The sequence below is a fragment of the Nilaparvata lugens genome, chromosome 6, assembly GCF_014356525.2.
Source record: "Nilaparvata lugens isolate BPH chromosome 6, ASM1435652v1, whole genome shotgun sequence".
NCBI classification, from domain to species: Eukaryota; Metazoa; Arthropoda; class Insecta; order Hemiptera; family Delphacidae; genus Nilaparvata; species Nilaparvata lugens.
In genome coordinates, this window is record NC_052509.1 from 60,275,933 (window position 1) to 60,292,187 (window position 16,255).

At 34.5% G+C, this 16,255-nt stretch overlaps 1 protein-coding gene across 5 annotated transcripts in view; it reads left to right on the forward strand.

The window, feature by feature from the left end:
* LOC111052504 (transcriptional regulator ERG homolog) overlaps window positions 1–14,707 on the forward strand; it is a 183,518-nt gene extending 168,811 nt beyond the window's left edge. For 3 of the 5 annotated variants that reach the window (XM_039431590.1, XM_039431592.1, XM_039431591.1), the window contains one exon: window positions 10,391–11,532. In XM_039431590.1, the coding sequence (XP_039287524.1) occupies window positions 10,391–10,533 (143 nt within the window). In that variant the 3' untranslated portion in view covers window positions 10,534–11,532. Of the gene's footprint in view, window positions 1–10,390 lie in introns of all 5 variants that reach the window. The other 2 variants (XM_039431594.1, XM_039431593.1) reach the window with 2 other exon arrangements.
* Window positions 14,708–16,255: the final 1,548 nt, after the last annotated feature.

Genomic DNA, 16,255 nt, shown 5'->3' on the forward strand with positions numbered 1-16,255 from the left:
CCTCGACTTAGGAGCGAATACATCAACAGTACCGCAGATGCAGCCAGAGATCATATAATTTCCTACAATAGAGCTTAAAACCCGACAAGACTCTGTTCTCGAAGTATATTCTGAACGATATTTGGTCCAAGTACCGTCTTTTCATCCTCAGAACTTATTAGAGACGCAGTCCCGTAAATTATCTACATCGGGATTTTTGCTCGACCTGTATGATTTTGTATGCTCATTCTTCACAGGTAATAATTTTAAGGTATCCATCTTCAGTGTTTAGCGGTCGCTACACTGCTTATAAAAATTCCATCACTATACAATCTGTCATTAGAAGAATCAAGGGTGAGCGAGCGTTTAGGCCTCCCGCGATTCCGACAGTTGTATTGAATCTTGTAGTGAATCAATCAGTCTGGTGTACGCTCAGCGTCCACGCACGCAATTACAAAATTTATAACCTCAACACCGTTGATTTAGTACAAGATTCCCTCTACATGTGTGAAGCCTTCAAATCACGCTTTACAATAGGTACGTAATTTTATTGTATTTTTTTCTTTGGGGCTACTTTTAATATAAATAATAATATAAATTTCAACCCTCAATCTCTAAACCTTCGAAAGGGTTCTAAGATGTATATTTAGTACATCATATTATTAACAATACCTCGATGATACGTTGAATTATTGAACTATGAGAAATAATTAAAGAAGTAATTTCTCTGTCGGTTTAAATACAAATCGACGGAGTTTGATACCTAACCACCTTGATCAGCTAGAGCACCTCATGATTTAGTTAATTTATTATTCTGCAACAAAATAGTCCAAGGAAAACTTCACAACGGAATACTATTTCTATTAATTATACTCAATCAATCAAACCAAATCAAAGTTTATTCATCAAAACAATTACAACACAAATTTGGATACTATACTATAACATTTCATACTAATAAAACAAAGAAGTTTCATGCATTGAATAATATTTTTAACCATCCAATCAGCAAGAGTATCCCAATGGTTCAGTTGAACTCTCAGCATTCCCTATGAATATCACACATGATTCCTATTCAACCAATTATGACAGATCAAAGTGATTTCGTTTATAGTTGAGTTGTTTATGAATGGCAGCGATAAGCGTGAGTTGTTCCCCTCCAACCAGAGCGTGCAGTCGAATTGAGATTGATTTTTCGCCGTTTTGAGGGATAAAAAACAGTTTTTTGACGATTGCAGTTTAATGGGAAAAGCTTTCCGTCGTTGTTTTTTTTACGGCTGTATGCCTCCTCTCCCTCCACAATCATGACTACTCCTCCTCCTTCTCAACCTCCTCCTCATCTACCTCCTCCACCTCCTCCTCCGCGTTTCATCGTACCATGTGAAAACAATCTAGCAGTCCGGAAGCTGCAATTTATATGGAAAAACCTGTTAGTCTATAGCCTGCATCATCCCGGTGAAAAACGATCCAGAGGTCAAAAATGAACTGTAGAGGAGTTGTGGGAGGAGGAGGAGGTGATGATGATGATGACGTGGTTGACGGGGTGCAGGAGTAGGAAAAGAAGGATAAAATAGAGGAGAAGGGGAAGAAGAATGATAATTGACGAGAAGGAGAACGATGAGGAGGAGAAGGAAGAGATATTACAATGTAAAAAATTATGCGATGCTGTAATAGTTATTTACTGCTCATGATTGGAAAATTGTTTTGTTTCAAATAATTGTTGTAGCCTATTGATATAGAAATAAAGAACCATTTGATTTGAAGAGAAGGAGGAGAAGAAGGATTAGTATGAAGGGGAGGGGTGAATGAGAAGGTGAAGGAGGAGAATGATGACGATGACATGGTAGACGATGAGGCGGTAAAGAAGGGTGGAAAACATTTCTATCGGACCAGCATTCATTTTTTGTTTATTTTTTCAATAAATTGCAGCAGCAGCAGTCTCACCCCTCGGATAGCAATCGTTTGTCTCTCTTGTTCCCCGGTGGAGATGTTTCGGTTCAGTCCGGTCTCCGGTCACCCCAATTCCAGCTCCGGATTTTTCCGGTTGATCAGAGTCTGAACGTCAGACGATCGTCTGAACGACGCCGTACGTCTGGACGTCTGTCGGTTGATTGTGATGAGTTGACATGCATCAAAGATTAAGTCGGATGCGAACTGGTCATACAATGTGAGCAGGTCATACAATAGTGGATGAACTGCTGTAATTATACTGATAATCGGGCTTTGATTGGTAGAATGAGTAACGTTGGTTTTATCTGTGAAGAATAAAGTCAGTCAATCTCAGTACAGTTTCTATCAAACTGATGATGTCGGGAAGTCATCTTGCAATGCGGAACCTCCGTCTCCCGAAACGGCCTTACGTCAATTCTTGTCAGGTATCATCATCGGAACCTCTTACGACATGCCATGCTCGTGGAGTCCATGATGGTATGAAGTTGTGTTTCAAAGCTGGATTTTGAAGGAGTGAAACATGAAGTTGGTTCGGGGACACACATGAACCGCTTAGCGGTTATTTGAAGAAACAATTTGAAGAAAACATTATTTCAAATAACAATTAACCGCCTAATGACTTACCAAACACTAACTAATTAATAATACGCACAAAAAAAAAACTAACAAAAACTACTCCAGAGCATCGTACGCCATAGTGGAGTAGGTCAATTTCCACACAGAAAACTAAACAAGTAGAGGACACATTAGAAAAAATTTTTGTAACTAACCATTGTATGTAATATTGTAATTTATCTGATATTTTGTGTAATTGATGTTGTAGTTTTAGTTTTTTTGGGAAATAAACATTTTATTTATTTATTTAATTATTCCTACATGATGAAGAGACACAATCAAGGTTTCCAGGACATGGCACTATTAGAATATTTAAAATTTAATAGAAATAAAACTAACTCCCACATTAACTAATAATATAAACTTGTAAACTTGCCCAAAAAGGGCGAAACATAATGACTACATCTTTACTCTTGTAGTGCTCCTAGCAAAGTGTCCTCCGAAACGTAATCTGGTCTCTCGGCTGGGGAATTGCCCCACTACTGTATTAAGAAACAGGTCTCCTATTGGGCGAAGGGAATCAATTTGACCAATCGTAGCGTGGCTTCTAGAGCATTTGGACACAATAGTAACTGCAAAATCATTAGTTTGTTATAATTGTAATACTTGCTGTTTTCCAACTTATCGCACTCTATGTCGCGACAGGAAGGCTAAGTTTTAGAGATAATTCCATAATCTTCATTCCTCGACGACTCGGAGCCACAATTTTAAAATATCTATCATGGGAAACTCGAAGTCAAGGCCGTTCATAATAGAGAGAGGAAATAATTTATCTCACTAACTCACTTACAATAATAGTTCTTGTCTATTGCGTATTGAATTTACTATTATAACTTGGGAAAAGGCTTGAATTAAAAAAATATTGCTCGGCACAAGATGAATATTGGAATCTCAATGAACATCAACCAACTAAGAAAAAGATCTGATAAGTGTTAACAGTTCCAAAAATAACAAACTTATGAGTGAAAATTAACAACATCCTACATAATATAAGGCGAACGCATTGACTACTACTTGGTCGACTCAATTCTTGATTGAATACCTCCAATAGAACGTTCAATACAGAGAACAGTAAACAATGATTTTCCACAACCCCGAAAACACAAGCCAACTTCTAACTAAACTCATTGATTGATTCAAGTTGGAACCGATACGAAATCGAAATGATTCATCGACTGGGTAGAAGTGCGTAGCAGCAATACATCATCGGAAAACTAAGACACGCACTGATTGAAACGCGCCTATAATTCACAGCCTGCGTCATACAGGAAATGGAAATTTCCATTCAGCTGGTAGCAGGGGGCGGCAAGCATCCAGAGACGAGATTTTTCTTCACAGATAACTTGCGGGAAATGTGTTGAAAATGATGATGATGATTGTGAAAAAGAGACAGAGATGAAAGAGGAAGGGAGAGATTCGAAGGGCGCAAAAAAGGGCTTAAACAGTCCCTGTCCCTGACAGCAACCCCCTGTTTGCTGAGCCCTCGAAATGCTACCTAATATGAATGTTTTGCTTTTCAACGTTGCAGAAAAATGTTCTCGCTTGAGTTCGTGCGTTTGCACAACAAGAAGTGAGCTAACTTCAATGAATATACAAATATATACTTTGAAGTACATGTATAGAGGTGTCTTTCAATTGACTGGTTTGACACTCGCCTTGCAAGGAATGATATTATGGTAATGTTTGCTTTGATATTTTCTCCCCTCTGATGTTTGTGGGGGAACGGCTCTTGTAGTCGACACCTGGATTAACCTGTAACATAGCTCAATTCAATTCAATTCAATTTATTAATGTCAACAAAAAATTAATATACAATTCATACTTACAAACATAGAATACAAATTCTTTATAAAATAATGAATATAAAATATCATATTAAATAATATTGTTGCATCCCTCTTTAAGCAAAGCTTGTGATGAGGGATGGTGTATCTCTAGAATGTTGGATAGCATAAGATACTAATATACATCGTAATATTAATAACATAATTAGATTTTATAATTTTACATTACAATATCAAGAAAAAAGAAAAAAGAAAATTCCACTCTCTTATGCTATTTTCATACAAATGTTGCTCTTGTAATCAGTATAGGCCTAATTGAGATTCAACTATATGTTCTACATCAAAGATAAAGATCACCAATATTTAAAAATAAAACAACAAATTCTCTTCTGCTCTGTTATACTAAGTAAGATAAATGTATTTTAAGAATAGAATTGAGATTTACAAACAGATTTGAGAAATAAATCAAAATTAGTCTTCATTTTGTCTCCCTAATAAGTAGTGTCGAAGATACTGTCTAAAAGTTTTGAAAGTGAAAGAATAATAACAAATTGGTATACATTGGGATGCTCCAGAAACTTCAAGCAACAGACGGTTTAAAAGTCTAGGACCATAATACGCTGCATGAGCACTGGCAGCCGCTGTTCTACAAGGTGGTTCTAGCAAAAATCTCTCAGATTGTCTACGAGTAACATAGCCGCCATGAGGGGCTATAGGGAATCTATTGGGCCACGAATAGACAAAACTAGCTAGGTCAAGATCATACAAGTGCTCAATACTGAGAACATTAAATTCTTTATAGAGCAAATTTGTTGGATATCTAACCGGTTTTTTCAAGCATATTTTAATAATTTTCTTATACAATACTATAAGAGGCTTAAGAACGGTAACACCACAACCACCCCAGCCAATTATACCATATCGCACAACTGACTGCACAAGCGCAAAGAAAACCATTTTAATTTGCTCAACTGTAAAAATATTTCTCAGTTGAACAAACTTATACAGCGTCTTCCTCAACCTAGAACATAAATATGAAATATGGTCTCTCCATTTCAAATGCTTATCAATGATTATTCCCAAGTATTTGGTGCTGTTCTTAAATATTATTATAGGACATAGACAACTATTATCATCGCATCCAGTTTCATGAAAAGCCAAACTCCCCTGGTTATCTGGCTGACCTGCTGAGGTCAAAGAAAATGACACTGCAGTAGTTTTTGCTATATTCAAACTAACTAAGTTGAAATCTAACCAGTTTTTTATAACTTTCAAACCCTCATTAGCTCTACAAAAAACATCATCCCATTTTGATGCACAGAAAATAGCAACAGTGTCGTCAGCAAAAGAAAACAAAGAACAGCTCTCAAGCTCTATCTTGAGTAAGTCATTAATGTAAATCAAAAATAATATTGGACCCAGAACTGTTCCCTGTGGCACACCCATCGTAATTTCTAATTCTGAGCTCATTATACCATCAACACTAACCACCTGTGATCTACAACTGAGATAGCTTTTGAAGAAACCCAATGCAACACCTCTAATTCCAATACCTTCTAACTTTCTAAATAAAATATTGTGGTCCACTGTATCAAAAGCCTTCTGGAGATCTAAAAACACAGCTATACATTTTTCTTCCCTGTCCAGTGTTTCAATAATTCTCTTAGTAACCTTATATACAGCATCAGAAGTACTTACACCCTTACGAAAACCAAATTGGCAATTAGATAAAATTTCATATTTTTCCAAGAATTCGACCAAACGAGTCTTAACACATTTCTCAATCACCTTTGACAAACATGAAAGCAGAGAAATTGGGCGATAGTTCCCTGGATCACTTTTGTTACCATTCTTATGCAAAGGAATAACAGTGGCCTTTTTCAACTCGTCGGGGAAAACACCATTCAAAAAGCATAAATTTATTACATGAGCCAGAGGAACTGAAATTATGCGAGAATTTGAACTCAGACATTTATAAAAAATTCCATCAAATCCTGGTGCTACCCCTTTCTTCAAGTTTTTAATACACATATCAATTTCCTCTGCTATGACAGGAAAAAAGAAAAACGAATTACAAAACAATCTATTAGTTTTTTCCCTAAAAATCTTGTCCTTTACCTTAGTAATTTTTTCAGAAATTCTTCTACCAACACTCACAAAATGTTCATTAAGCTCCTCTGCTATTTCATTTACTTGATAAGATCTCAAAATGCGATTATCCTTGGTAACCAACTCTTTAATAGAACAATTAGTTTTACAAGGGGTATCTGTTGCTTCATTCACAACCTTCCATACAGCCCTTAGATTATTTCCACATTTAACTAATTTATTCTTGAAATACTGTTCCTTTAGAGTTCGCAATGCCGACTTCAGTGTTCGATTATATATCAGTGTGTCTCTGACTGTTGAACGAGTAGCATCTATCGTTGTTTGCTCCGTGTTTCTTTGATTGTTTTTATTGATTCTTTCAGAATGTATTGTGATAAATGTGAAAGTGAAATTCCTGAACAGGACCTGTTATTGTGTTCATCTTGTAAAAATGAGTTTCATTTCTTGTGTCAACTTATAAAGGAACAAAACTTTCGTAAAATGTCTAATGAAAGTAAATGTAAATGGAAGTGCATTTCATGCAAGTCGGGAACTGCCGTAAATAGGTCAGAAGATAAGGCCGGTCATTCAACTATTCATAGTGCCTCTCATTCTACTACAGCGTCAGGCGCTCTCTCTCCTGTCGACCTTCAAGCTATCGCACTTATTGTGAAACAAATGATACACTCAGAGATTTCTCCCTCTTTCAAAGAAGACTTCAATTCAATAAAAGACTCTATGGAATTTATATCAAACGAATTTGACGACTTTAAAAAAGAAATCATTTTGTATAAAAAGGAAATGCAAAATCTTAAGAGTGAAATTAGTGTATTGAAGGCTGAAAATGAAAAATTGAAAACTGAAGTTTGTAATATGCAAGAGTATTCTCGTAGAGATAATTTGGTCGTAACAGGGATCACCGAGACGCCTAATGAGTCTGTCTTCCAGATTTTCAATAGCATTTCTTCGGTAATCAATAGTGATATAACGGCCCAAAGCCTGAGTACTGCACATAGACTGCCGTCGAGAGTCAAGGGAAGTATTAGGCCTATTGTGTTTCGTTTTCTGCGTCGACAAGACAAGGAAGCTTGGCATTCCAGTTTCAGATCATCTGCTATTAAAGATAATAGAGGCCCGGGAATATCATCGAAATGCATTTCGCAGGCTCTTCCTGAGAGCAGGGTGCTCGCTTTCCAACATCATTCGCCATCGGTCATGCAACTTTTCCGAGAAGTTAAAAAATGCGCAATGGAAAAGAAATATGATTTTGTATGGATTCGGGACAGCAACGTTCTAGTGAAAAAGGATGAAGCGAGCAAGAGTGTGGTGGTGATAAAAAATGAAAGTGATATTTCAAAGCTGTAAGGTAATCATAAATCACTGGTAACTCAACCTTTTATTTCTATAAGTTTGTAATGGATATTTGTGATTTACTTGATGACTTAGAAAATATGAATAGTAATGAATCAATTAATCTATGTGATTTGAACGAAGTGAAAGTTTTTTTTTGCAATGATTCGAATTTAAAACTTTTTCATTTAAATATTAGGAGTATAAGGAAAAATTTTGATGAATTGTGTATTTTGTTGTCTGGTCTTGATGTCGCGTTTGATATTATAGTATTAACTGAGTCTGGCTCACACACGATATAACTGGATTTGATATCTCTGGCTATAACAAAATCATAAAGCCAACAAAATTTAATAAATGTGATGGCATTGTAGTATACATAAAGAATGAACTTAATTATAATATTTTGGAAGTAGATATAGATTATGCCAATGTTTTGAATTTCAAATTAGTGTATGATGAATTGGAGTTTTATTGCACAGCTTTATATAGGTCACCAGAAACTGATGTAGCGTGTTTTGTGGATGCTCTAGAGACTTTTCTGAATGAGACAGCACATTTCGAAAATAGGTTAATTGTTGGTGACTCTAATATTGATATTCTTGATAAAAATTTGTCTCTTGTGGGTAATAGATTTTTGGATAATCTTCTTGAATATGGCTTTATAAATTACCTCTATGGCAGTACTAGATGTACTGTTTCAAGTGAATCGTGTATCGATCAAATCTTTTTGAAAAGTAAGCATTGTCTATTCAAATCAGCTATATATAATTGTGCAATCACAGATCACAATGCAGTTATGTGTTGTGTAGAACGTAAGAGCCGGTTGTCATATGGCAGAGATGTTGAATCTGATTCCCAGGATGTTCATGTCCCAGCTAGTTTCATGTTTTTATTGATAAGACAAGAAACGTATCAGGTTATACCATACCATAATCTGAATTAGCTCAGTTGGAGAATGAAACGTTTTATCTCAGAATACCCTCATTTATACTACTTTATAATATTGATTGAAACAGGAAACACACGACATAAATGGATTAAAAACACTTAGAAAGTTACAATATAGTGGTCACCACTCCCTACATGGTTGAAGAAGACGGCACAGCAGTCAAAAATTTTCAAACAATAATGTAAGTTTCGAAGTGTTTCTGATCTATCTATGTCGTGTGTTTCCTGCTTTAAGCAATACTATAAAACTTTGAAATGTTTCTGTTATGTGCTACAAACTATTTATACTACGATGTACTTCACTACAATCATCTTATGTTATCGATTGAAACTAATACACTGAACATAACCCAGATCTGTGCTGTCTTTTCCGGTTTTGTTGTGTAGCTTTCCATTGATTTGTGTTGCAATTTTTTCAATAAATTGCGATTTGTTCATGTTGTTATTTGTTGGTTGACGATTTTCAAATGTCGGGTTTTATGTTAGCCGGTTGTCTTTTGTGAAACGTGGTGGTGTCAACAGCTAGTGGTTTGATCTCTTGACCATCACTGTTACAATATTGCTCAAAAATAGGCTACTCTTCTACTAAACAATGACTCATTTCTCCATTTCTAATAAGTGTTTATTATTCCACATTTCAATTTTTACATCTTTTCACCATCCATGAGAATTTCAAATTTGACTCCTCTCAATCTTTCTCTTGGTCTCTTGGATAATAAACTTCTCTGATGCTCATTTTGGTTTTGCCATTGCAAATACTCATTATCTAACATCGTACAACACTGTATTGAAAAAACGAATGAAATAACAACTCAAATTCGATTAGCTCAGCCGAAGCCGTCTGCCAGAGTTCAGTACTTCTACTATCTAATCTTGATAGAATCTTCCCTCAAAATAATTCTGATTCTACTTCCTAACTACTAACAATAACATTGCAAATACTGATGAATTTGTAACCTATTTTGGTATCTTGTGGAGTAGTGTTTGTGGTACTTCATTCTGCAACACTTTTATTTGTTCATTTAAACAAAAGATACTGACAATGATTGGAGGAGGAGCTAAATACCCATCCCTCTTCAAATCTTTGATTATCGTGACAATAAAAAATTCTAGATTCTTGATTCTTGATTCTTGATTCTTGATACTTGATTCTTGATTCTTGATTCTTGATTCTTGATTCTTGATTCTTGATTCTTGATTCTTGATTCTTGATTCTTGATTCTTGATTCTTGATTCTTGATTCTTGATTCTTGATTCTTGATTCTTGATTCTTGATTCTTGATTTTGATTCTTGATTCTGATTCTTGATTCTTGATTCTTGATTCTTGATTCTTGATTCTGATTCTTGATTCTTGATTCTTGATTCTTGATTCTTGATTCTTGATTCTTGATTCTTGATCTTGATTCTTGATTCTTGATTCTGATTCTTGATTCTTGATTCTTGATTCTTGATTCTTGATTCTTGATTCTTGATTCTTGATTCTTGATTCTTGATTCTTGATTCTTGATTCTTGATTCTTGATTCTTTATTCTTGATTCTCAATTCTTGATTCTTCTCAGATCTATCATGATTATCTTCAAATCTATTCTTTCATGTGAAGAGACAAGAGTAATCCAATGGTACATTTTTTTGACCATTAGTAATAATTATTTTTGTTTTGTGTGTTTCACAGCCAGTATCTTCCCATCACCGACCTCCTACTGGACAAACCCAAGCGCCAACCTCTACTCGAACATAGCCGCCTCGACTCACTCGATGTCGCATCATCCGGGTCACGTGACGTCACACCTCGGCTCCTACCCGCACTACGCATGACCGGCTGCAGCCCCGCGCCGCCTCGCCATACCCTAGACTACCAGGAGTCATCCACATACCAGGAGCTGCTAGGAGGTATCCAAATAACAAGGGTAACAGGAAATACCAGGAGGTTCGAAATACAGAGGAACAGGGAATACCAGGGCTGATAGGAGGTATCCAAAATACATGGGTAATAGGAAATACCAGGAGCTGACAGGATTTATTCAAATAACAGGGATAACAGAAAATACCAGGAGCTGCTAGGAGGTTTTCAAATAACAAGGGTAACAGGAAAATTGAGATCTGGCAGATGGTATCCAAGTAACAGGGGCAACAGGGAATACCAGGTGAAGATAACAGGAGTTATCCAAATAACATAAGTCACTGAAAGTTATTCAATTACTTTGAGATATTGGATTTCATATTCAATAGCAAGGTATTGGCTTCAATATCCAATATCCAATGGCTAGGTATTGGATTTCATATCCAATAGCTAGGTATTGGGTATTATGAAGATATTGGTATTTGATAGGAGGTATTGGATTGGATATCAGATAATCACTACAATGTATTTGAATGACAAGAGAGCCAATCAGATACCAGAAGCTGCTAGGAGGTATCCAAATAGTAGCTCCTGTTGCCTGTTTTTTATAAATACCAGAAGCTGCCGAGAAGTATCTAAATAACAGAAGTCACTGGACGTTATTCAAACATCTGGTACTTATTGACTATTATACTCTTCTAAAATTTAATCTTTTAAAAAGAGAGCTGGGAGAAGATATGAGGCTATTTGTAAACTGAGAGTTCAACTCAAACCAAATAGCTCGATAACCAAAGTTACCAACTATATCAGGGGCTACAAGGAATAAGAAACCAGGAACTTCTAGAAGGAATTTCTACTTCTTGTGATTTGAATACACAAAGTTAACGCAGAACATTTGAATGACTGAAGCCATCAGATTTCTATATCACTTGCTACCTGAGCATACTGAAACTGGTAGAAATTTGAATAACAGGAGCTGAGCTGACTCAATATACACGCACCCTACCTGTTCCTAGTTCTTCATGGATACCAGGAGTTTTTTGGATACCAGGCTTCTAGAAACAATAAAAAGTAATGCGGTGCGGATGATCGGAACATTATTGACAAATTTGAGAGCAACAATTATTTTCGACAGCGAGATTGAGTCACTACTTACTATGTTTTTGAACATACTAGTTTGTTGAACTTTATGATCGAAAGTATTTTCAGCCCTTCAAAATTTTGTGTTGAAGGTTATTACTTGAAGACAATATCACTTACATTTTGTGAAGGGATTAATTTCAATGGTGATTTATAAGATGATGTTGAACCAAGTTCAGCGTTATTATTGCTATTTAAGTAACATAAAGGACATGTGTGATCTAGTCTTTGTTTTTCAAGTTGATATTCCACTTTTTTTTTCAAATAACTCTACATAATTCCGATTCCAATCAACACTCCTCATTAATGATCATTGCAGTTTCTGTTTTACCAAAAAAATTTTATTCTGTTATTTGTGGTTTCCAAATAGTCTTTCAACAAACTATTTGTCATTCCCTTTCTAATTATTATCCCTCACATTCCATAGTGATCTCTATCGTGTTGAATATCTGTATTAAATACCAGATGCTGCTTTTTATCACACTCAATCAAGGATGAATCCCATCGGATGAGTTTTGAAACACTAAGCTTTTATTTGAGTATTGTTGCATTAATTTTTATTGAACAGAGAGGATATTAATTCTAGTTGTTCCTGTTAATATTTTGATCTCATTCAGACCGACCTCCATATTCTTATATTTTGATATATATTTATATCTTATATTTTGAATATTATTTGATTATAACTATTTTGATATTTCTTATTCATGTTTTATCTGTGATTTTTATCTAGTCAATACAATTAATATTTTTTGTAATGAAGCTTAGATACAATTTTCTCCTGATTCTAGTCTGCTTCCAAATCCTATCCATTGTACAAATATTGCGACTTTTGTTTCATTTTATTGTACCTTGTGTTCAATTGTATGTATATAATTTCCATTACAGTCATCCATCATCATAATTTTCTTGTCAAGTTAATGGTTACGAACGTAAGATGTAATAGTATTATCTGTTGGAGGATATATCATTGTAAGTTGTAAATATTGGAAAGTGTATTTTTATCGACCTGTGACATTTTAGACTTACCGAATAATAATAATAATGTACAGTGCAATAATAATATAAGCATTTATTACAACAGTGAGTAGTAAACAGAAGTTCATTGTAACAGTGAGCTTACCATATTAATGCCGTCGACCTGGGAGTTGATGAGAGATATATGATAAGGTGAATCACAAATTTATAAATATAGGGCTAGTGTGTGATAAAACACAATAATTAATCATTGTGAATAGTGCGGCAAGAATACTGTGCGTTCGTAATTTTAATTTTAATTTCGAGGTTGAGTGGTAGAGAGGACTTAAAAGTCCTAACTCCGCTTGATAAAGTATTTTTCAATTCATTTTTTCCATTTCTTTTTTTCTATGCAAAACCATGAAATAGAAAAGGTGAGAAAGGTTTTACCATACTACATATACTCCAATCAAGGTCTATATCTCAGTTGAATTCTCCGGAAAGTAGGATCAAGTGATCATTCTTCCAATGATAAGATTCAATTATTCAAAATGATGGATGACATGAGATAGGTCTACATAGATTCTTGTAAGTTAATTTCCATTCATAAACAGAGATTTATGTTGCTTATCAATTTTATCAATTTGAATAATTTATTATAATGATCAACAGGCCTAGTTCTTTCTCAACCATCAAGCAATGAGTTAAATTATTTCAACCTCATTGATAATGAAGTTGATTCTATTCTATTCCAATTATTTCAGTATCTGATACTTATTTCTGAGTATATGTCAACAATATTGTTACACATTATCAAGCGTTAGACCGTGATTCCGTTGATGTAATCATTGTAATCATTTTATGACTGTATCAAATCAATCTACTGATACAGATACTACTAAATTGGGAATTGCATTTGTTCAAATGCTAATTACTGAATAATATTATCAATAATTGGGATTTTAATAATAATTTACTGTTACAATTCCAGTAAACAAACATTCCCTTGCCGTACTATTCGTGTATGTTGTATTTGTAAAATAAATTTAATCTCCAATGTAAATATAGGATACAGTGTACGAATATTAGTCCTATTGTAGTAGATGTATTATCGATAAAATGCGTTGAATTGAACACCTTTGAGTAACAGGGTATTTTGATCGGTGTTGTCAAGTATCTAATATTCCCAATACGTTTTTGCTCACATATAATTTCCGATATTATTGAATGGCTCATAATGACGATGATCACAATGGATCATCTATTGAGAAAAAATTCAAATGCTTTAAGAATTAGGATTCTAAATAAGAAGATAAATAAATGCAAAATGCGAATGTCAAATTTCAATTTTATTGAAAGTGAATAAAATACCTATTGAATAGTGTTTACGCTAACAGGAATAATATTGAAGTTTCTTAATTTTTCTCATTTATGCTGACAATGGCATTTCAAATTGAATCAATACATTGATATATTCCATACAAAAGAACGTTAGAATCGCCAATATTGTTCATAATCATTGGATAATATGTTTCACTCGTTCACACCAAATTTGAGTTATCATTAGCATCATCTTCTGCCAGGAGAATGTATTGTTATCTAAAGAGTTTTTGTTTTTTCAATAAGACATTTTTGTACTGTTAATATTGACTTGTATAGAATAAAATGTGGCTGCCTTTTTAAAACAAAATAATGTAGCTGAAAATTTTAAATTTTCAACTGTTTTTGTTTTCTGATTTCTATCTAGGTGTTGAAGGTTACTCTACAATGAATATAGTACTTTATTAACAGAAACATAAACTATTGTATTGAATGGTGAACATCTGAATTTTCAAGTACTATATGGATTCAAAACCTTGAACTTTATTTGATGACAAATGTTGTACAAGAAACCCATGAATTGTGCATTTACTGAACATTCGAATCTCTTTTCTACTATCGCAACCAAAAAGGTAGACCACAATGTTATTATTTTCTCCAGTTTGTAAACAAGTATTGTATAAATGTTGAATTAGAAGTACGCAGTTGAATATAAACGAAATATAAAACCTTCGAAACTGATTTTTCATTGAAAACTTACCCTTTAATCATGACTGTTTCGACATTAAATTAGAACTCTATAAACATTTTTCAAGTGGGCCTCAGAGAGTATAGGATGAAAAATTCTATTATACAAATTTTTACATATAAAATTTATACATTCTATACTCTCTGGTAGGCTTATTGGAGAGATTGCGAGTACAATGAGATATATCAAGTTATTATTTGGTTGTAATACATTTTTGATCTAATCCTGATGTTCAAGATTTCAAGAGTGTACAAACAGTGCAATGCTGTTCAAATTCTACATATCATGGAGATCATGAGAATAGTTCTATCATCGTGCTGAACACAATGATATGTATCATGAGATCTATGGAAATGATTGTTGCCAATTGCTTCTGTAATATTATGAATAGCATATAATATATATTCATTTCAGGAAAACATAAATAAAAAGCATAACTTGTCGATTCAATAAAATATTAGGTACAGTTATGTTAGAATATTAGGACTCATTTCAGGAAAACATTAATAAAACGCATAAATTGTCGATTCAATAAAATAATAGGAACAGTTATGTTAGAATATTAGGACCATGATTGAAGGATTCATGATTAATTGACAGTGAAAACTGATAATTCATTTGAAAATCAAACTTCTTGACAAGTCAATGGGTCACAGATCAGCAAAATTTGGAAGGTACGTACAAAATAAATACTGCAGCTTTCAGAATAGAATTCCTGATTGCTCAAGAGCTTTGCATGATCTTGTCAAAATCAAAGTTCAAAACTCTTAGGGCCGTTTGCACAGTGACAGATTGAACTAGATTTCATTTTAAACTAGATTAAATCCGTATCAAGTCTCGTTTGTTATAATGTGTTTCATTTCGAGTTTAAGCTACCAGCTGATTAAATTCAGTTTAAGCTTTGACTGTGCAAACGGGACTAAAAACTTCGTATCCAACTAAGCTAATCTTACGTCTAGAGAATCCGCCTTATGTTCGATTTCCATGAGCTATAAATTTCCGAAAGTCAATTTTCTTTACAACCACATCATAAGCATGACCCGAATCATTATACATACTTGTCATAGCTTGTAGTCAGTGAATTAGGTACCATCAATTTCTGGGGATGTAACAAATGAGTCGACGGAGCAATAACAATTCGAAATGGCTCATAGGTAGCCTAACCTTTGCTGTAATAAAGTCTCCCAGTCATTAAGACATGGCCTTACGACTCTGCTCGACTCTTATATGATGTAGGAACTAATGCTGATTGTTGCATTCGGTAGTCGAATTTATGAGCTGGTTCTATGAGTGGGTTCTGGGAGCGAATTTGTGGGATTTAGAGCGTCGTCTGATGAAAATGGAGTCTCGCATGTAATCGGGCGCCCAATTTGGAGGTATAGGCAACACGCGAACCATCCAATAGACAGAGAACAACAGAAAGAACGAGAAAGAGCGGCTGGCTTTGATTACATGCCGTGACCGAAAGTAAAGTAAGAGACGGTTAGACACAAAAGGAGGAAGATAAAGAGGGTGGAAAGTGGAATCTACCA